The sequence below is a fragment of the Panthera pardus genome, unplaced genomic scaffold, assembly GCF_024362965.1.
Source record: "Panthera pardus isolate Hobbes unplaced genomic scaffold, ASM2436296v1 HiC_scaffold_6, whole genome shotgun sequence".
NCBI classification, from domain to species: domain Eukaryota; kingdom Metazoa; phylum Chordata; class Mammalia; order Carnivora; family Felidae; genus Panthera; species Panthera pardus.
Window position 1 is genome coordinate 76,940,864 of NW_026526991.1, and position 23,541 is coordinate 76,964,404.

Consider the following 23,541-nt stretch of genomic DNA (forward strand, 5'->3'; position numbering starts at 1 on the left):
TGGGGTGCTCAAGGGGTCAGCCGCGTTCGCCTGCCGGCCGCGCACTGGTCTCGAGGAGAAAGAGAAGATAATTAACAGCTACTCTGAACGCTGCCCAAGGGCTCGCCACTCTTACACACCCACATGCCTGGGGTCACACGTGCGCCTCAGGCCGCTGTCCCGAGCCCTTGATTATAATCTTATTTATGCTCGTAGAGCTACCCGGTGACTTAAGTATCTCAGATCAGGAAACCGAAGCGGAACCTACACTGGGTCACATAGCACTGCTAGAATCTCTACTCGAGTTTCTGCATCAATGTCTTGTCCTTATCTCACCGAATCAAATTGTCTTACCAGAGGCATCAGACCAGAGAAGACGAAGGCATGTGTGGAAGGAAAAGGAAAAGGTGGAACTAACAATCCACAGGTTTCCAGAAAAGCATCAGACCCTCCATCACCTTGAACACTTTTAGGACTTTATTAGTAACACACTGCAGGGTCCATTTAATTTGTTGTTTTGTTTCACATCAGCTAAATAGCAAATTGGAGAAAATACACGTTAAATTGGTTTGCTCACGTGCATTTAAAAATTCACTACTCTCTCTGATAATGAAAAGGCTGCGTTCCAAAATCACAGACATATCCAGAGAGGAAAAAACAGCATTCCAAGAACCCCAACTCAAGCTGAAGAAGTTCCCCAACCATGGTTTCCACCTTGGAAGCCACTCCACATTTATTCAAATGGTCCTTCACCCGCTTAACATCTCCTCCAGCTCCCTGGAGTGTAGCTCATAACCCAGTTCTCAAGAAAACTTTAAAGAGGGCAGTTCAACTGTCTCAATCTCCTTGGCTGCTACTTCAATAAACATACCCCCTGAGAAGAAAATACCCCCTAATTTTTAAGTTTTCATACCTTGCTGAAAGGAGGTTTTGCTCCCCTTGGATTTATTATCCATATCACTACATTGCACCTAATTATATAAACTGGTGTGCCTGGGTAGCTCAGTTGGTTAAGCGTCTGACTTTGGCTCAGGTCATGATCTCACTGCTTGTGAGTTCGAGCCCCACATCAGACTCTGTGCTGACACCTCAGAGTCTGGTGCCTGCTTCAGATTCTGTGTCTCCCTCTCTCTCTCTGCCCCTGTCCCACTCATGCTCTGTCTTTCTCAAAAATAAATAAGCATTTATTTATTTATTTTAAAAGTTTATATACTATGCCATATGGTACTGGAAATAATTTAAATCGTAGTTTCAAATATAAATTAATACTGAAATAGATTTTACTCCATATACACAAGTTAACCATAATTGAAATACAAAGTTTAACATAATGTATTTGCTTCCATAAAAAGGTAGTATTGCAATCAATACTTCTGTACTAGCAACCTAGCTCAGAGTAACCTATTTTTTTTTAAGTGAGAACATGCTGGCAATCTTCTTTTCTAGAGAACTGGTTACTGATGAACTCCCCTCCCCAACATACACACACACACACACACACACACACACAGAGAGAGAGAGAGAGAGAGAGAGAGAGAGAGAGAAATGCTTTCTCTGTCGAAAGAGGACTACAGGGGGCGCCTGGGTGGCCCAGTCGGTTGAGAGGCCGACTTCGGCTCAGGTCATGATCTCGCGGTCCGTGAGTTCGAGCCCCGCGTCGGGATCTGTGCTGACAGCTCAGAGCCTGGAGCCTGTTTCAGATTCTGTGTCTCCTTCTCTCTCTGACCCTCCCCCATTCATGCTCTGTCTCTCTCTGTTCCAAAAATAAATAAACTTAAAAAAAAAAAAAAAGGACTACAGTAAACACATCTGTTTGGGGCAAAAAGGTATCTTACTACAAGTATTTGGGGCAGCAGTTTTATGGTCCCTTATTTGGATATTTTGAGTAGTGTGTACATATTTCTATTTCTTTCTTGGTTCAAAGTTGTTCACATTTGCCTGATGATATAATATCAGTTCACATCAGTGGATGTCTGTATTTTCAGATGGGATGTTTTATAACATACATATCAACTGACATTACCTCTATCAGTGTTACTGCTGCTTACTATTTTCTGATAAAAACCATTTTTAAGGAACTTCACATTTGATGGCTATGATTTGCAACATGGAATGAGTGGGTCATTTGATCTCAAGTTATCTTAGGTAAGAGTAGAACAAGATATTGAATATTATCTAATACATATAGTCTTTGTGTACTGTGTTTTTGATCTATATAGCTAATAGGAGATTTGCCACTAGTTAGCACATATTGAATGAGAACTGCACTGGATACTGACACACAGAGATAAGCACAGTTCACAGGTGCTTATACACCCCATCTCTGTGGCTGAGACAGTGCGGAATGCTAACCCACTCCTGTATCATTTTCCTTGGGCACACAAGGGGACTGATTTAAACCTTCCCTTGAAGTTAGGTAGAGCCATGTAACCACATTCTTCAAAATTTTGTGGACAGGAGTGGTATGTGTCACCTCCGGGCCTGGCTTCTGCACCCTCACCATGAGACTCTCTAGTCCTCTAATTGCCAGCTGGAATGCAGAAGGGCCGGAGGAGAAGCTGGAGCCCCACACCATGGTGGAGCTCCTGGAGAGGAGCTGGCAGCCCAGAATCACCTCTTTCCCAGGAATTAACGTGTAAGGTCAGACTAGAAAAATGCATAGCAAGACTATAGACTAGTTCATGTTCCTTAAATTTTATCTATAATTATATTTCGCATTGTAGCAAAAGTTTTATGTATATTGATATATCTTTTAATTCTGATTTAAATATTTTAAACAAACATGCAATTTAATTTTAACAACCTAACCAGTCTCCAACTGATCTAGTCCCTAATAAGTGAGATAAAGCCTAAAAAGAACATTCAGGAGAAAAATTATGAATCAATAAGCTGCTTCCATGACTAATAGGACATCATTTCCCAAACTAGAATTTATGATAAATCAATGCTTTGCAGCAAATTCATTCTTATTTTTATCTCGCTAAAGAAAGATAAAACCTCTTCACTTTAATAAAAAATTGTGTTATATCCTCAGTAAATGAGTTACAAACTTATTAGTCATTTACTTTGATGCCTTCACTGGGTAGGAATTTATAGAAATGTCATTAAAGTAATAAAGGTCACTAAAAGGCAGGAATCATGCTGAGTTTATGTAGTAGCATTAGGGGGATGACATACAGAAGATAATTTTCTGAAGACCTAATTAAAGAAGATGCTACATTTATTTTAACAGCAAATAGTAAACAGTATGATATATTGAGTTGATACTACTTGAGATTTCAATAGTTTTCTGTATATATGAAATCGCATGTTAGAAATTATGCAATCATATATATAATTTCATATATATTATTAATGTTAATTAATCTTTGTTAATTTAACTTCTACAACCTATATTTTGACCAAGTACTGCATCAAGGAAACATATATACACACCTCTTAGAAGATTTGCACGAATTCAAAGAGTCCTCTGAAACTGTCATGGTACAAGTTTGGCCTTGAACTTCAATTTACCCCTATTGCTCTTTGAAAGGAAGTGGCCAGTCAATATCTTTTTAAACCACTTGGAAACTGGAAAGAAAGCAGTTACCTTATAAAGTATACAGTCCCTGATAGTTCTGTGATATTAGGAGAGGGGCACCCAGCTTGAAGCTGGCCTATCAGAAGTTTCCCAGAGGAAGTCAATGTTAAGGGGGAATGGCAAGGTGAAGACAAGGCCTAGTGGAGGGCATAGAGAGCCATCCATGACAAATGTTTTAATGATCATTTGGTGAATCTTGCTGTGAAATTTCTTTTATCTATTCTGAAGAATTTTACAATTTCTCCTACTTCCAATTGTATTGCTTTTTATGAGATAGAAAATTGTTTATCTTACCTGGAGAAATAAAACAGCCGTATCTACTTATAGGTAACTTGTTAATCTCATACAACGAACTCTTATCTTTTTCTAAGGAAACATGGAAATACAGTCATTCCTCCAACAAATATTTGCTAGTATCACATTTACAGCCATCACTAATGTTACTAATAATCACGTTTGCAGCCATTGTTCTGTTTCTGTACCTTTGTGTGTATACACTCTAAGATTTTGTTGATTCCATTTTATGTGAAATTTCTTTGGAGATATTTTAAATGCTTTTAAACCCACCACACACAAACCTACAATGCACAAACTCAATGATCATGAGGTATTTAAAGCAGCTAAATTTGGGGGCACTTGGGTAGCTTAGTTCGTTAAGCATCCCGACTCTTGGTTTTGGCTCAGGTCATGATCTCACGGTTCATAAGTTTGGCCCCATGTCCAGCTCTGTGCTGACAGTGCAGAGACTGCTTGGGAATCTCTCCCCCTCTCTCTGCCCCTCCCCTGCTCTCTCTCTCTCTCAAAGTAAATAAGTAAACTTAAAAAAAAAAAAAGCCAAGTTTCTTTGTTAATTTTTTTTAACGTTTATCTGTTTTTGAGAGAGAGACAGAGCATGAGCAGGAGAGGGGCAGAGACAGAGAGGGAGACACAGAATCTGAAGCAGGCTCCAGGCTCTGAGCTATCAGCACAGAGCCCGATGCAGGGCTTGAACTCACAAACTGTGAGATCATGACCTGAGCCAAAGTTGCACACTTAACCGACTGAGCCACACAGTCACCCCCAAAGTAGCCAAATTCTTAAAAACAGAAGGTAGAACAATGGTTGCTGGGGCTGTTGTTCAATGGGTATAGAGTTTTAGCTTTGCAAAAGGACAGTTCTAGTGTCTGTGCATATAATTAATACTACTGTACTATACACTTAAAATGGCTAAGATGGTAAATTTCATGTTATGTATTTTTACTACAATTAAAAAAACCCTCAAAAACCAAGTTTACACGTCCACAATGATATATTTTATCAGGAGCTATCTAGCCTTAAATTATATGATACCATTGATTGTAAGATGCGATGCAATTTCAGAAATGTTAAAAAGAAAAAAAATGGATGGATGAAATATGATATACATACATTTGTAAACATACACATTTTTGTGTACTGTTATAAATCCAAATAACATTCTGATAGACTTTTTCTAAAGCTTCTTATATGTGCATGATTTAAATCAATTTCCTTTCTCAAATATTTTATGTATGTATGTATGTATATATTTTATGTACTTATTACTGGAAGAAGCTTATTCTTTGAGCTAAAATATTCCAGGAATGATCAGAAGTGAATTAGTGGCAGAATATATAAAGAAATTAGAAAATTTATCACAATGTTATAAAAACCCCATATCTCATTTAATGAAGTGTGGTTTTTCCTGTTAACTTGGTTCTATACACCTTAAATATATTGCCTCATAAATTATTAAAAACTGAAAGAATACGGCAACACTCTTGGTTGTGTACTCAACTGCCATGCCTACTTTTCTTTGTTAACAAAACCCAATGTCATTTAAATGTTGGCAGCAATATAGCAGATAAATTGTGTTCTTTCAAAGGAAAAGCTGGATGGGGTCAGATGATCAGGGTAATCCTGTTTTCTTTGCTCGTTGATTTAAGGGGAGAGCATATGGCTGGTTCCGCACAGTGGGTGTTAAGGGAAACTCTGCTGTGGGCTTCTGGGAAGAACTTTCCTCCTCGATAACAGAATAACCTATGGAAAAGAACCCATTCCCTACCCATGTCCTCCATGCTCCTCCTGCTTATAAAAGTGGTTTTATAAGGATGCAGATGTAAGCCCTGAGTTGCTGTAGCCATCTTGTGACCAGGAGGGGAAAGGTTGCTGGATCTACTGAGGGTGCTAGAACAGAATGTTGAAAAGAGCCCAGGGAATTGCTGAGTTCAATATGCTATGCAAGCAACTTGAAACTTCCTACATCTTGAATCCTTTGTAAGTGATAGGTTGTCTTTAGAATGAAGCCACCATTAGTCACCCTTTCTTGTTACCTGTAGCCAAAAGCATACTAATACAAGGAAAATAATTTATCTGAATTTTAAGAAAAGTACTTAAAGTGGTGAAATTATAAAGCCTTTTATTTAATCTTTTATTACTGCTGATTAGAAAGGTTTTATTTTAGGGTATATATATATATGTATATATATGTCACTTTTGAATATGATAATCTAGGTAACAGGTCAGCAAACTATGACCTGTGGACCAAATGCAGCCCACCCACCCATTATTTTTGTATGGCCCATGAACTAACAATGGCTTTTAATTTTTGAAACAATGGGGAAAATCAAAATAATAATATTTTATCACACATAAAATCTATGTAAAATACAAATTTCTATGTTCATAAATTTTTATTGAACCCAGTCAGCAGTTTATGATTGCTTTCATACTACAACGGCAGAGTTAAGTAGTTGTGACACAGACGAGATGGAGAACAAGTCTGAAAATATTTGCCCTCTGACCCTTTACAGAGTTTTCTGACCCCTGATATAATGAAAATAAGAAACCTACGTAGAATGTTCATTTGATTTTGAAAAATCATTAAACTAGTATCAAAACCTGTCATTTAAGCTCTGCTATATTATGCCTTCGTACATACCGTACATACCGTAACAATGTCAACAAATCTGATATATTGTAGCTATAAGATAGTAGTGCTAATTGTATAATTGTATAATGTATAATTTATCCAATGATACCATTGCTTTTATTATACAACTCACATCTGTAGGCGTTTGCCTACATCATTAGAATACAAAATAACCATATTCAAAATGCCATGAAATTTCTCATGAAAAAGAGACAAACTACAAACCTGAACTCGGTGATATTATTTATGCAATACATCCAACGGAGTCGTTTTCAAAGTAGACACAACATTTTAATGAGAACACTGGCAATCAGAAATACTGTTTAGGGGCGCCTGAGTGGCTCAGTCGGTTGAGCTTCCGGCTTCCGCTCTGGGTCAGGATCTCACAGGTCATGATCTCCCGGTTCCTGAGTTAAGCACTGCTGTGGGCTCTGTGCTGACACCTTGGAGCCTGGAGCCTGCTTTGGCTTCTGTGCCTTCCTTTCTCTGCCCCTCCCCTGCTCGTGCTCTGTCTCTCTCTCTCTCTCTGTCTCTCTCTCTCTCTCAAAAATAAACATTAAAAAAAAAAAAAAAGAAATACTTTTTAAAGCAGGGAATAATGTTTTCGTGCAAAAAGATTTCAATTTGTCATGAGAAAACAGACTCCTAATTTTTGAGTCTCCAAAGGGCAAATCAAAACCTTTGTTCATGGAATGTATCACTTTCAAACATTGATTATAATTATGTATACTTTTGTATGATTTTCCTTTCTAGATTGTAAGGTCTATGATGGTGAAGTCTGTTTAATTCATATTTGTATCCCCGTAGCATCTTGCACAGTGACTTCTGTATAGTAAAATACTCAGTGAAATTTACTGAAGAAAAATGCATTAAAGGAAAAATATATATGACCATTATTAACAGTAATTCCTCCTGAAGGAATGGATCCCATGAAGAGAGTCAGAAATTTAGATAACAATATCTGTATAAAGATTTTAATAATTTATTAAAATTTAATAAATTTTAATTTAATAATTAAAATTTTATTAAAAATTTAATAATTATTTACAATAGTAAAAGTCTGAAAGCAACCTAAATGTCCAAAAATAGGAGAGTGTTTTAAAAAGTATACTTTATTCATTCCATAGAATATTATTATACCAGCCTTAAAAATGATACAGTTCAAAAGTTTTAATAACCTAGAAAGAAATTCCCTATAAAATGTTAAGAGAAAAAAGCAGGATTCAAAATTGTATATGCAATATCATTCAAGGAAAGACACCAAAATATTATCAGCAGTTTTTATTGAGAGATGACTATGGGTGAATTTTATTGTCCTCTTTCTACTTTTCCACATCTTGCAAATTTGCTAGAATAAACATGCTTCTATTGCTTCTATCACTAGGAAAACAGGAACAAACATCTGGGAAATACATGAATGGGGTTGGCAGAACCTCACCTGGACCGATTTGAAGGAAAATAATCTGATTTATTCCAGCTGAACTAAACGCTTTTATCCTGAACTGATCAGCTCTCTCCCAAATTTCCTGGTTGAAAGTAACTCCCATCCAAGGACAAAGAGAAGCTCAGCAAGTCTCGGGTGAGAATAGGATCTTGAACTTAAAAGCTGACACTGCCTCCTCAGCCTCACTAGTGTGATCGTCACTTACCCTGACAATTATCACCCTGTGTCTTTGCTGATCTAGAGTATATTTAAGAACATGATCAGTTCTTGCATAATTTGTTCAATACCTTAGGCACAATGTTTCCATCTGAAAATAGACAGCCAGGCTTTCTGTGCTTGTTTTCAGACTTTATCAGATGTATTCTGGTGAATGTTTTAACTGTGTTATGCTGTTTTCATATATCCTAAATAACAGGACTGCTCTAGAAGCATCCATATTGTTCAGTACAGGATTGCAAGCACCAGGAGATTGCCATTACTTCAGCACATGTTCCAGCTTTCCATTTGGTATAATTTCCAGGTGGTATAATTTTGTCCAACTGGTTGGTCTTAAAGGAAGTTTTAAGATTCCACTGATACATGTAATATGTGGTCAATAAATGTTCAAAAAGAATTTTTAGTAGCAACTAAACAGTTGATAAGTGGAAACTGCAATTTTGATGGTCATGTGCAGTGTTATTATAGAGAGAACATAAGACAGGAGCAGGTGATGCCTACACATTGAATTCATTAGAATTCATTTAATTTTTATTCCAACAACATGAAGTTACTCCATTTCCCCGGTCTGACTTCACTTTCAAAGTTCTAATGAAGTATATTGAGCAAGAAAATATCCTTTAAATATAATGTATATACATTAAAAAATATATAGAAACTATATAGTAATGTGCATAATATATTCCAATGTGGTCTTTGGAATATTCCAATAATAATGTGTTTCTAAAGAGTACTTTTGAAAAATCTTGTTTTTCCCATCAATCGTTAGATGTGGAAATTAAATGACATTACCAATAACTGTAGGCTGTCACGTTCCAGTCCAAAGGCAGCTATTTACCAGATAAAACACACTTTTAAAGAACAACATTTGACTGGTTTCGTGTGTGTGTGTGTGTGTGTGTGTGTGTAATTAAAGTGACATTATCATAATTATACTTGAATTCAAGTCAGCTTTGTTGATGCAGCTGCTGGAAAGGAGTGACATTAAAGAACTCTTCACAGGAGATAATTAGACTTTTAATAGATGATATTTTCATAAGTTGGATTTTATTTTCATCTTTGTTTGGTATTTATTAAGTATGCATACTTACCTACGTTTGTAATTTGATGAGGCTCTTTCCATATTTCATAAGTATATTTAGTAACATGGGCCTTATTTTCTAATAAAATAACCCAGAATTAGGGCAACTATTCATGAGAATACAGAGAAAGCTGGCTTCAAAATATATATGATTTTCTGCCAATTCTAATGAAATAGGCAGGCTTGAAGTCTGAATCTATGCAAATCTAAGAAAAAAGGTAATTCTCAGCAGCAAGCCAATGCGAAGTTTAGCAATGTGACAATATCTTTCTTTTTTTTTTTTTAAGATTTAATTTTATCTCCATACCCAATGTGGGGCTTGAACTGACAACCCCAAGATAAAGAGTCACATGCTCTACCAACTGAGTCAGCCAGGCACTCCATGACAATATCTTTCTTACCTTTGTATTAGGAAGAAAGTTTGCATAAATGTATTTTTTAGGGGAGGGTGTGCAAATATATTTTTATTTTTTTAAGTTCTTATTTATTAAATTATTTATTTTGAGAGAGAGAAAGCACAAGTAGGGGAAGAGCAGAGAGAGAGGGTGAGAGAGAGAATCCCAAGCAGGCTCTGCATTGTCAGTGCACAGCCCTATGAGGGGCTCAAACCCATGCACTGTGAGATCATGGCCTGAGCTGATGTCAGACGCTTAACCTACTGAGCCACCCAGGCACCCCTACAAATATATTTTTAAAAGAACCCTTAATTTTATTTTGGATGAAAGGGTCATTCAAGGAGAGAGTTGGAATTAATACATAAAGGAAAGAACCGTTTAGTCTCTGACTATATATTGAAAAACATGAGTTATCTTAAGGATTATGTGTAGGGTCAATTGACATTAGAATTGACAATTATCAGTCAGCCTATTGAGTAAAATTATCTGCCTCAAATTTTTATTGGGGAAGCATAAATGGGTATGTCTTAAAGTTTCAAAAGGGCATGAAAGCCCTTTTGTAAAATAAATATTGGGATAAAAATAAATAAATAAATAAATAAAAATAATAAATAAAAAAATAAATAATAAATAAAAATAAAAATAATAAATAAATAAAAATAAATAAATAAATATTTGTAAAATAAATATTGGGATTTTAAGCCAATATTGTCATGAAATGAAATATATGCAGATTTTTTAATGCTCATTCCAAATTATTAGAATATTTTAAAAGGCAGATTTTGAAAATGCTATTGCTTAATGTTCATTGTGGTTGATGTTTTTAGATGGATAATAACATACAAAAATCCAAACAACAGATGTAATTTAATAATTTTAAAAACTGAAGCAATCGTGATGTGAACAGGATTATATTTATCTTCTTTTAATAAGGCCCCACCTGTCCACCCCATTTAATATTGTGATCTGTTTCACTTTCACCCCACCCCAACCCAGCACAATCTCTTTTCCTGGTTCTACTTTTTTTCTTTTTCCATAACAATTTCTCTAACATACTTTGATATTTACACTTTTATTCTGTTTACTGTTTTTTGTATATCTCCCTCATTAATGCAACATATACAATACAAATTTCAGAAAGACATGAACCTTCTTTGTTTTGTTTTCTGATATATCTTAAGCCCCTAGAGGAATATCTGGCACAAAACAGGTTCTCAATAAATCTTTCCTGAAGTAATGCATGTACAAGTGAATGATGAATTTCATCCAGATAAGATGAAATCCAGTAGTCTAAGCATTATGGTATTGGAAATATTATTAGCTGTGAAAGGCTAAATACTGTTTGAGAGAAGTCACGTACGCCCTTGCATTTAATTTTTATAATAACCTTGCAGGTGGGCATTGGTATCCTCACTTATAAAATGAGATAGTTAAGGCAAGAAGAGATTAAATACCTTCCCAATGCGCAGAGATTGTAAATACCAGGGCTTAAATCTGAACAAATTTCATGTTTTTCAAAATACTTCTGATGACATAGTCTGCTTTAAAACAATTATTGCTCCAGAATTCATGCTAATTTTTTATTTCTGACTTTATTGTAAAATATTTGACAGCCAATATTTATTTTTCCATTTTTGAATAGATACTATATTTCCATGGTTGAAATAGGAAAACAATGTAAAAAAGCATTCACCTCCTACTGAGGGATCTGGCTCCCTTGGTTCACTTCCACCATACCCCTTGCTCTTTTACAGATAGCCATTTCTATAGGTCTCCACTGTTACTTTATCAAAAGTAACAAGGGGGAAAAAACTAATATATATTCAAAATTTCTCCCTTTCTTTCATATAGGGTAAAAGTAAAACATGAGCCCTTTTATTTTCAATATCAATGGATCTCAAAGAAGTAAATAATTTCTTTCCTCTTTGATTTATTTAGAAATTGAGATAAATCACTTACTAATCTTGGGCTATTAGCTCTTCTAAATGAGGCAAATCTTCCTGTGATATTTGACTGACATTATTAATCATTCATAACTTCAAGGGAAGTCAACTTATGAAGCTACCAGCAGGGTTTTTAAATTGGTTTTACTTAAATACACAGTAATTAAAACGTCTACTGCTGATATAAGATTTATTTTAATGATTTTTACCATCTCTATACGACTTAGTAGGTATGTCAGAATGTATGTTACAGGGCCCTATGCTGAGGATTCCCAGCCTGCTTTCATGCTCTGCTGTCAAGATCTTGAAATTCTGAATAATTTTTGAACAAGGAAGTCCACATTTTCATTCTGCACCAGATCTCACAAGTTACGTAAACAACTGTAACTTTTCTTTACTCTTTAACAGGATGTTACTATAGTTATGACTTATCTATCTTTATATTGTTTTCTACATTTAAATTACATTATGAATTATGTTTACTTTTGATACTGGCAATATTTTTTCCAGTGAGATTTATCTTCCTTGACAGCTAATATTGTAGCTGAATTATCCTTTCTGCTTAAGGTATTTCAATGATAGTTGATTCATGAAATGTTTAAGAAGGAACTCTGTCAGATGATTTCATTGTACACATGAAGGTTCCTTCAAATATAGACACCTAGACTAAGAAAATGGTGAGAATAACCATTCACTAAATTAAAGGCCACTTCCCTCAATTGGTTGGTATTTTGTGCCTGCTGATATTACAATAGGTGACTTTAGGTTCTATAAACTCAATTCCAGATGTGTTAAAAGAAAGGTTCGATGGTAAGGAGCCAATGAACCCACTTCTCAGGAAGTTACCAATCGAGTTTATTGAGTTCCCACAATGTACTTACTAGTCAATGTGTGTACAACCCCAAGTTAAGAAAATCCCTCCCACAAGTGCCCATCAATTCTGGATTCTTTCTTACGCCCAGTGGGGATGCACTGCTGTTCAAGTCACCTGCAAAATGCAGGGATAAGAAGAAACTTACTTGGTGCTCCTGGAGGCTGATCCAGTTTTTAGCTTTTGAATGCAACCATTAGCTTCATTGTTTAAGAGAAGATCATGGATCAAATAGACCTCTAGATCCAACCTCCAGGAAAAGCAATAGCTTTCAGAAGAGGAAAAGGAGAGACTGGGGGAAAGTTTACACTATTATATCTAGTGTTGTGTTCATACAACAAGTAAGCAGGCACCTTCAGCTAGGATTGTTGCAGCGCCCATTAATCTGATCAGTTATGGTGAGGATTGCATTAGAGGTTTCAACTCATCAAAGCCTCACGTAAGTCCATATTCTGCCTGGTTCTCCCTCTCTCCCACTTCCTGAAATAAAATCACGTCAAAGCAGATAACTCCCAAAGCAGCTGATTTGCTACAACACATAGTTGAAGAAGGAGCTAGTAAACTAACCTTCCTCCAAGTTTTGGGACTCTGCTGTTCCTTCACATGAAAGAGAACAAAGAAGGATTGTATTCCAAAATAAAGCATACAAACTTCTTCATTCTTCTTTCATTAAAGTAATGTTTCCTTTTTTTTTTTTTTTTGAACAGTTTCTTCATGTTGGTACAATCCTAATCTAATTCAGCTAAGTGTATCCTCCTGCCAAAATACCCTTTTAGAAAAGATTACAGGTACGAGAGATGATAAATGGAGAAAATGGGCAAATTTGATACACATTACTTAATAGGAATGTGTAGAAATGTCAGAGGGAAGCATTTAGTTTTCAGTTCAAATAAGTGCTCTTTGAATAAATATATAAATCACATAGAAACTCCTATACTTTCTTCTTTTTTGGTAAGTACAAATCAAAATGACATACAGAAAAATCGCTCAAACTGATAAAAAGGTAGCATAGATGAACAAAAGATAACCAGTTTATTTACTGGAAAGAGTTATGCATTACACCATATTCAGTTGGTAACATAAACCAAGATATAAGAATCGATATATTGGCTTTTGGTTATTTTCTTAGCATTGGAGTTCCTTTTCCAACCATTGAGTGCATGATCAGATTACACAAATACAAGAACATATCATATATGGATTCTCCCACGAAACATTCACTGAGGATTGTCTATAATAAAAAAATTTTAAAGAACAAGCAATAATAAATTCATAAGAATTTTTCTGAATTTAAAATAAATGTATATGTCTTGGAGAACAAGTGTCCTTTGAAATTTGGATTTTAAAAAATAATTAGCAACAAAAGAGTTTCTTAGATCAGTCTTTTAGTCATGTTTTCATATGGTATTATCATTAGGTGGAAACACTTCACATCATTTAATCCCAAAAGGTATAATAACAAAATTGCAATTAAATGTAGGAACAGCAGAATCTTTACAACAACAATTATATAGTGTACAAATCAGGGGGGCCACACATTACACAAATGTTAATACTGGAAAGAAATACAATTCAGAATCATATATGGTTCATCATATATGCATAATCATGCAAATAAAAACACTGAGTAGATTATAAAAATATCATAAAAGATTTTCAAAGAATTGTTTAATTGACTCTAACAGTCAAACCATTGAGCTTAAAAATTTTGTGGCAATAATGGTAAAATCATTTATTTCCTCTAAGATTTGGTACATAATCAAATCTATAAACCTAAACAACAAAATGATTCATTCTGGATATTTGTTATTATTGAATAATGATTTGTCAACAAAATGATGACATTTCTCTTTATAGTTCTCTGATCTTTGTTTTTAAATGACTTTTTAGAAAGAAAAGCATACAGCTATACTAAAAACATTCGATTTACTTCTCAGTGTTTTTATTAGAGAACCATAACGATCAGAGAATAATTCTGAAAGAAAGAAAAGTTAAAATAAAGATGTGTTCTTGACCAATGTTCTATAGCACTTAAACTCCAATCACAGAAATAATCTGGCTCGGTAGTTTATTCAGGCGTCAGTTTAAATAGGACAAATTTTAAATAACTCCAGAGGAAAGGGATAAAAATACACTGAGGATTAGAGCCATGCATTTCAATATGGAAAGGAGACCAGATATAGGTAATAATCTCCTTACATTCCTAATGGAGAGAAGATCACAAGAGAAATAAGACTTCTATAGTGTTCATATTATGAATATGGGAAAGCTTACATGATGTGAAATATCTCATGCAACCATTTTACACGCATACTTTTATGTACTCACACCCTTAAAGTAAAGGCAGTTAATTACTCCTCTTCTTCGTAAGTAGAACATTATTTCTGGAAAAATCGATTGGGGAACACACCTTAATACTAAATATCTTTTGCGGTTATACTTTGAGTAAGAAGGATGAAAGAGATGTCTAGACAAAATCCTTCTGATGTCAATGTAATTGGATCAGGCTACAAATGCAACACATCAGGGACTATGGCAGTTAACTTGGCGTTTAAGTAAAGATGAATTTACTTACAGATGCAACTCATCTGGGGACATAATTACAGACAGTGGAAAAGGTCACTCGGGAGCTAGATTGGTCTATGTCCATAGAAATTGATTTCAAGGTAAAAATTCCTTGTCAATAGCAGCACTGATCATGCCATTTATCACAACTCCAGTTCAACAGCTTTGTCAAGAATTATGTTCCCTTTATTTGAAAACATATTCTTCTAAATTTTTTGCAATCTTAAATACAAGGATTATTTTAAATCATTCTGGCTTAAAAACAAACAAAAAGTCTGGAGGACAATTTTTTTTTTAATTGTGAACTTTATCCTAAGAGTTCCTTTTGAATCTAAGTCCTCCTTTAGATCTACAATATCAATGCCTTTGGCATCCTTGGGCTGGATCAACACAGTTCCTTACTGGAAATCGATTACTTTCCCTTGATATGTCTTTCTGAAAAACAGATTATGTCTTTTGGCTGATTGATTACAATAATTACACATTAAAATTTGTCATTCTTATCCTAGTAGAAAATATATTCCATTTCTTCTTTTTCATATTTTGTAATTTCCGCTTGAGAATTGTAGAGGATTTTATTTAATACCGTCCACATTCCCGGTTGGTTTATATGACCAATGTTTCATGGTTGTTGGAAACAGAAGGACTATCTGTACAGGAATATTGTCCAAAGCATTAGAAAGAGGAAATACTGAGACTGAAGATCCTTTTAAGAAAAGATAAAATTTGAGAGGCATCGGGCCCCCAAGGGATTGCATACTTTCTATTTCTGAAGTATTCCTGAGGACATTTGTTTTTTAGACTCTGACAATTGAGGCTTTTTATACTAAAATTACTACATTCTGGGCAACTTTAAAGATATTATGAAATATAGCTGGGAGAAAAAGTAATACCAATGGTCTTGTTTTTTACCAGAGATCTTGGAAAAATTAAGATTGTTATCCTATTTTCAAGGGATAAAATATTTCATGATTAACCAGCATTACTTCAGAGTATTTTCAATTTCAAAAGAAGCATAGGATTATGGAATCCCAGAATTATAATACATTATCATAAAATACCTTGCCACCTATCAATCCTTACTAGAAAACCAATAGTATTTAATTTTTGAAAAACAAAAATTCTTTATGATTATCAGTTCCACTGATTTCTTTTCCACCGTTAAAAATCTCTTTCATAGAGGTAATATAAATCCTTCACACTAAAGACTTAGTTTTTCTTATTCCAGTCTTAATAATGATATCTATAACCGGTACTTCTCGTTTGTTACATTTTCTTGGCTTGAGGATCACTATTGTACCTCCTTTTCCTTAAGCTAAATAAAAGTATCATCTTTCTAAATACGTCTTTTCTTAATTATTTAATAACTTTTCGTTTTCTCAAAGTTCTTCAGATTCCTCTTATTGAAGCAGAATTGTATGTATGAGAGGGATCTGATGAAATACAAGTTGACTGGAAAGATAAATCCAAGGGTCCTGTATACTCCTGTGCACTCAGGCCAAAGGCAATTTATTGCTCCTTTAAACTTAATTTTATTTTTTGGCTAAGAAAAAGCCTCAGTAGGAAAGCATCTCTGCATAATGACTTCTTTTTAGTATAGTAATTGTGCTTACTTGTAAAAAACTACTAGTTCCTTTGCTAACCGCTCTTGCCGGTTACCTTTCGTCTTTGCCCACTGTGTTTCCAATGATTAACCAATATTATAGTATTTCTGTAGTTGGTTTTCATTCGCCAAGTCTGTCTTCAGTCAGTCTCACTGAGGTTTGTTCTTTCTGATTTTCACTGATTCTCCAATTTTTCAATTTCTTTTTGAATTCTGATTTTTTTTAAAGGTACTGATTTTTATCAATGCTACACATATTTATTTTTTAAATGCCTATAAATAAATATAGATATGGCTCGGTTTAAACTATACTAAATGATGCCACAGTGTAAATACATGGAATTCTCTCTTACCGGTTAGGGACTATTATCTAATTTTGTGCTGAAAATTAGAAATTTATTTCCACGTTTCTATATCTTCTTGGCAAAGTTTGCTAAAATTAACAACTTTATAGAATTGATACTTCAAAACAAGCATTTCCCACTCTATTAGGATAAAGAAGTGAAATAAAACCAGCATATAATAGATTTAATGATAAACTTGTATTGAAAGAAATAAATGTGTTGTCTATACCTTGGCTTTTCACCAGGTCATAACTACAGAGTAAAGGGGCACGAAAGCAATACTGCACTGTCAATAGGCAGTACTGCCCTGTATTCCACACAGACAATACTTGTGCTGAATCCCTGTACCACCAACAAAGTTGATGAGGCAATAGAGGAAGATGTTCTGAGGTACTTTTTAAAAAGGCGTATTTTCCCTCAGGCACAAACAGTTTTTATTAAAAGTCAACTTAGCAGCCATGCCACTTCTCAGGTCTGAAAACATAATGCTTGAAAGAGAAATAACAAGAAGAAACAGAGAAAGAAAAAGTAGGAGGGGGTATGGGATAGTTTCTTTGAATTGAACTCCAACGAAATCCACACCGTCTCACTAATACTGGTACCAAGCAGATAAAACATTAACAAAATGAAGGAAATGATTAAGAACAGCAAGGCAATGCAGGTAGGAATGAGCAGAACATTCGGCTGCCACGATCAGGACTTTATGAAGGTCTGTTTTGTTTCTTGTTTCTGTTACTTTAACCTGAATCTTTACTTTGGTGAAGATTTCCAGTTACTCCAAGCTGCATAATAAATGACACTGTTGAAAATAGCACTCACATAAGGAACTCAAAACCTCTTGGTTGCTTTGGTAATAGTGACCACTACTTAATAGGTGTACGTACAACTGATGAGAGCTCCTGCACTGTGCTTTATGATTTACCGACTGGCTGCCATCTTTGATAGACCGTCCACGAGTGTGCTCCCTACCCCCACCCATGAAGCTGAGATCTCCACAACTAGATCCCCACTGCTAGAGCCCTGCATTGTGAACTATCTTTTGTGTTAACAGTGAGGATTGTTTCTGTTTTGAAGAGAAGTTACAGATACAGTTACATGAAAAGGTCAAACCGTTATGGTTTTAAATAAGTTAAGGCTACCTGACTAGACAAGGAATCAGGGCTAGGAGCGATTGTGTGGGCAGCACTTGGTACTTAAGGAGCCCAAGAGTGTTAGACCTTTCAGCTCAATTAGCTGTTTTCCTTGTTCGTCAGATTATGTGCAAAAGAAATTTTGCTATGAAAATCCACTGCCTTAAATCAAGTCATAAAAGTTACCCAGCAGAATCTGTAAATGAACTAGGAACATGTATTATCTCAATATAATATAATGATTGTAGGCACCTGAGTGTTTGTCAAAAGTAGACAATGAGCTAAGGTTTATTTATTGTTTTTTGGCAAGGACGATTCATTATGAAAAAAACCTAACAACAACAAAACATACACTTTTAATCAAAATTTGAACACTTTCTGGGTAAATTAATTAATCAAAGGCTAACTTACATCTGTGTAGTATATTTTTTCCCAGTTTGATACCTTTTTTGCAGGAAAGACTCATGATTAAGGACCCTGAATTTGGGAAAGTAAAAAAAAAAAATCTGGTCTTTAAATGAACACGCTTTTTTCCCCCTTAACGTTATTTAGCTTCCTTAACATTATCACACACACATACACACACACAAGAGAGCAGCACCAGTGATCTACTTGTCTGCAGTTTTAAAAAATTAAAGATGCTGTCAAAAGTTGAGTAAGTCAGTGAATCATAACATAGTCTTTCTTAGATTTACTTAATAAAATCAAGTAAAGAATTCTAGTTAAAAAAAAAAAAAAACACCACCAGCAGTCAATGTAAATAAGCACATAAACAATATCAGTGTAGCAGCAAAATACAGTTATTGTTAACATTCCGATGCACCTCATTTATTATTTTGTGCAAGAAATATGACCATGGTCTGGTCAATTCCAGATTTCAAACTAAATTAAAACTCATACTTAATTGAGCAAATTATGTGTATTTAAAAATAAATGAATTAAGTTCACCTCTCACAGAAATGATTTTTATAGACATAAGTCATGTGGCAAATAAAGTATAAAATAAATATTGATGACAAAAAATATGGGAATCGACTTCTATAGCTGAATTAGAAGTACAAGGAAAGATGATTTTACAATCTATGTATTTTACATTGTCTTAGGTCTTTCTTATGCTATCGAGGTAAAGCCAGCCATCTGAGATACACGGTTCCTGTTTCCTTTTATTTCTTGCTTTCAATTAACCATAGCCATTTGATTGTAGAGGTTTGTCTGTGACTTAGAGAAACCATCAAATGTTTCATTACACTGGAGTCTGTGCTTTGTGTTATTCTTCTTAACTTTCTTTCATCTTCCAAAACGACGAACACGAATCCAATCCTACCTCTCACACCCGAGAAGAAAACACCCGTGGGATCTTGGGCAGTATCCTGTGTGTGGTTACAAAGCATTCACCTCAGATATTCGTCCGTGGGAGATGGAGACTAGGGGTAAGGAGGCTTGGAGAGACAGTGGAGAGGGGCGCACTGCGGGCTGGAATGTGGCTGCTCGTCAGGGAGAGCTATGTCAGGACTGAAAATGAGAAACAAGCGTGTCAGCAAGAAACACACGTACAGGGGGCCAGGCACACTTGTAAGGGTTAAAGAGACACAATCTCTTCACAGAAAATTTTAAAACAGAAACAGAAACTCTGCACAATAAACGGTTTAAATCTAAAGCATGCTAAGACGACTGGAGTTTTTCAAAACAGTACACAGAAAGAAAGAAAGAAAGAAAGAAAGAAAGAAAGAAAGAAAGAGACAGAGAGAGAGAGAAAGAAAGAGAGAGAGAGAGAGAGAGAGAGAGAGAGAAAGAAATTAAAAAGAAAAAGAAAAATGTGGTAGGGAAAGGACATATATAACTCTTCCCCCAATGTTGCTCTTTAATTTCTGCACACAGTCTCGTTTCCCTCAGGTCTTTGGGTTATTTGCAAGATTTCTTCAAATCAGTTCTTTTTAAACTTTAATGCGCACACCAATCACCTGGGATCTTGGTAAAATGCCGATTCTGATTTGATAGCTCTGAGGGGGGACCTGAGAATCTTTATTTCTAACAAGTTCCAGGGGAATGCAGACAATGCTGGACCAAGGCTTTAGAGAACTCTTCAGTTCTCTGGTAGATCCAGATTCCATAGGATAAGTCCTTTGTCTATGGAAGCCTAATTTGCTCTAAAGGTTGCCACTGCTTGCTTTAGCTTAGCGGTGTCAATCAGACGGGACAGTTTTAAAATTTCCTATTCGATGAGCATATAATACAGACTTCCAAACAACCACTTCCGAGAGCCTCCAGTTTAAAAGAACACATAAATGTTCAGGCTCATCAATGTTTTGATGAATAGTCTTGCAGGATAAGGAAGTGAAATCACTGAATTTTCTACGGTAAATCTATAAAACACATTGGAGTTCAGACCTTTTCAAAGGTAACTAATGGAGGGGAACACACACTATGGGGATTTTTTTTAATAGAAAAAGATGGGCATTTTTCTAACACTCTGCTTTTTCCCTCATATATTATAAAATTCAGTACCATAGAATTCATTTATGTCAGGAGTAATATTTGAGAAAACTATTCATGGCTTACCATGATTATGAGTATTATTACTTATTTATTTAATCATAGTTTTTAAAGCTAATATTATCATTGAATTCATTAAAAATTGCCATTAAAAATACTTTTTATCTTGGGGCAGCTGGGTGGCTCAATCAGTTAAGTATCTGACTTTGGCTCAGGTCATGACCTCACGGTCGGTGAGTCTGAGGTCCGCGTCCGGCTCTGTGCTGACAGGTGGGAGCCTGGAGCCTGCTTCAGATACTGTGTGTCCCTCTCTCTCTGCCCCTCCCCTGTTCGTGTTCTCTCTCTCGCTCAAAAATAAATAAACGTTAAAAAAAATACTTTTTACCTTTGGTACTGAGATTATCCTTCAAGTATATCTCTTGAATTTTAACACAAAATTATAATTATGTAAAATACCGATCTGCTTGAGGTCATCTTTACCTCCCAAACTCTTTGAACTGCTATGAATTTAATTTCAGAGGAGAGGTGCTCTTCTGTATTGGTAAGAGCAACAAGCGATAACAATGATTTTTCCCAGCTATTTTTAAAATATGGTAGGTGAGCCTGGGAGAGCTGGAGCTTCAACACAAGCACTAAAAAATATCACATGGCAAAAGTCTTCCTCCATCCTCCACACAGAGTCAGATGGCAGAGGAACACAGACTCCGCAGACAGACTCTCCCATGGACCTAACAGGGCTTCTTTCTCTTAAATCTGCATGATTAAGAACAAGTTTCTTCTGGGGGGAACGAAACATATTATTCAACATAAGTTGTGGCAAGCAGCATGGGGTAGTCACATTACACAAGACGGCTGTTTGAAGGCCCCATGTCGTTCAAATACTCTTCTTCATCAAAGAAGACAAGCATTTCTGCTTGACCAGCTAAAGGGTGTTGCAACAGCTTAACTCCAAGTTATGGTCCGCTTGGCCCAACACCATGACATTATGCTATTCATGATGATTTCAAAATTTGTTCATTATTTCAGATTTTTTACGTAAAGTGAGGGATCATAAATACTTTATTTCTTTTTTATTATTTTTTTAATGTTTATTTGAGAGAGAGAGAGACAGAGAGAGACAGAGCATGAGTAGGGGAGGGGCAGACAGAGACAGAGAGACAGAGAGGGAGACACAGAATCTGAAACAGGCCCCAGGCTCTGAGCTCTTAACACAGAGCCCGATGCGCCGCTCAAATTCAGGAACAGTGAGATCATGACCTGAGCTGAAGTCAGACACTCAACCGACTGAGCCACCCAGGCACCCCCATAAATACTTTATAATACACTATGGCTATTTTAAATTTCCATAAAAATGCAATCACACATTGGCTTACAGGTTAAGAAATTGTTTCTTAGGTATAAATATTAGAGAAGTTCTAATTATTTAAGGCACAGAATGTATTGAGTTCTGACGGCTAAACACCTTCAGGAACCCACCTGTTATTCAACCTTTACCATTTAAGAACCTACTTTTTGTAGGTAGATCACGTTGTAAACAGTTGGCTTAGGAAACTATTATTAAGATATAAAAATGGGTATTTCTTCAGAAAGTTTCTTTTTTTTGTCCCAATAAGCAACTACTTGATAGAAGGGGAGAAGTGCTAAATAAGAAACATCTGCATATATTTAAATATTACATCCAACGCTGCAACACCTTGGGCACTCTGTCCATATTATAATATCTATCATCTATAAACAATTTCAATAACTTAGCTCTATAATGGAATCAGTCTGTAGAAAGCATATATGAAAAATAGGAGGAAAATGCTCATGTATTCAAAACCATATGCCCAAAAAGTTATTTGAACACCTATGTAAGCTGAAGGAAGTATAAGATAATTTTCATTGTGAGAAACAGAGATAGAGAACACTGATGTATGGTTACTCAACACTGTTAGTGTGTTTCATTTCTCATGTTTCTATGAAATGAACATTCCTTTTCCAGGCAGGGATAAAGCATCAACATGGGTGATTTAAATGCTCTCTATGCTCATCACAGCAGAATTAAAGTCGGTGAGCATCTCCTGGCAGCACATTGGTGTGTACTGTAGTGGTGGGACCATGGGTGCCAGACTCGTTGGGCTCAACTGCTTCCAGGATGGGTGACCCCAGAGAAGTCATGTGACCTCCTCCTCCTCCTCAGTGACCTGTTTTAAAAATGGGTGGGGTAACTGTGCCTACCTTCGGGGGTTGTAATGATTAAAAACTGTAAAGAACTGAACACATGTCAGGTACATGGTAAGAATTCAAACGTTGGCTGTTAACTTTTCTTGCCAGAAAGAAGTGAAAAGAGCAGTGAGGGCATCAAATTCAAGCCATTTGGCAGCAGGTGTGGGTGGGAAGGAAGACGATCATAATCTCGGTGACTCTGAAAAGGACAGTCTTTCAGGTCTGTATGTACTTTATCATTTCTCTGTGTGGACCACAATAAGGGACAGCAGAAGCTTGGACCATGCTGCATTCACATGGGTAGAAACTGGAAACATCTGTAATTCATTAAGTTGCTTTTCTTTAAAGGAAATAATCCCTGTGAGGGTGTAGCAAACAACCTAAATTCTGTACACTCAGAAGATACGGAACTGGGGCAGGTAACCATTTAGTCAAACTGGTTCCTAAGAAAAAGAAAGGAAGGTGAAATAAAATTCAATGTAAAAAATTTCACCACTAGCCTTTCCATTCCTTACCCATTTGAAACACTTAAAGAAGTAGACTTCTCCTACGTAGGAGATCAATCACTGGATTCTACTCCTGAAATCATTACTGTACTATATGCCAACTAACTTGGATGTAAATTAAAACAAATTAAAAATAAATAAATAAACGAGACGTGGGCTTCCTCGCACTTTCCACAAGCAAATTAGAGAAGTTATGAAAGAGACCATAGGCCTTTGCGTTGAGGAACATTTAGGTACTGAGAATGGTTAGTAGT

At 35.6% G+C, this 23,541-nt stretch overlaps 1 protein-coding gene across 4 annotated transcripts in view; it reads right to left on the reverse strand.

Moving 5' to 3' along the window:
* Window positions 1–13,451: 13,451 nt before the first annotated feature.
* The window catches only part of BICD1 (BICD cargo adaptor 1), a 252,161-nt gene continuing 242,071 nt past the window's right edge, over window positions 13,452–23,541 (reverse strand). For all 4 annotated transcript variants that reach the window (XM_019452404.2, XM_019452402.2, XM_019452400.2 and 1 more), the window contains one exon: window positions 13,452–19,592. In XM_019452404.2, coding sequence (XP_019307949.2) covers window positions 19,587–19,592 — 6 coding nt within the window. In that variant the 3' untranslated portion in view covers window positions 13,452–19,586. The remainder of the gene's footprint in view (window positions 19,593–23,541) is intronic.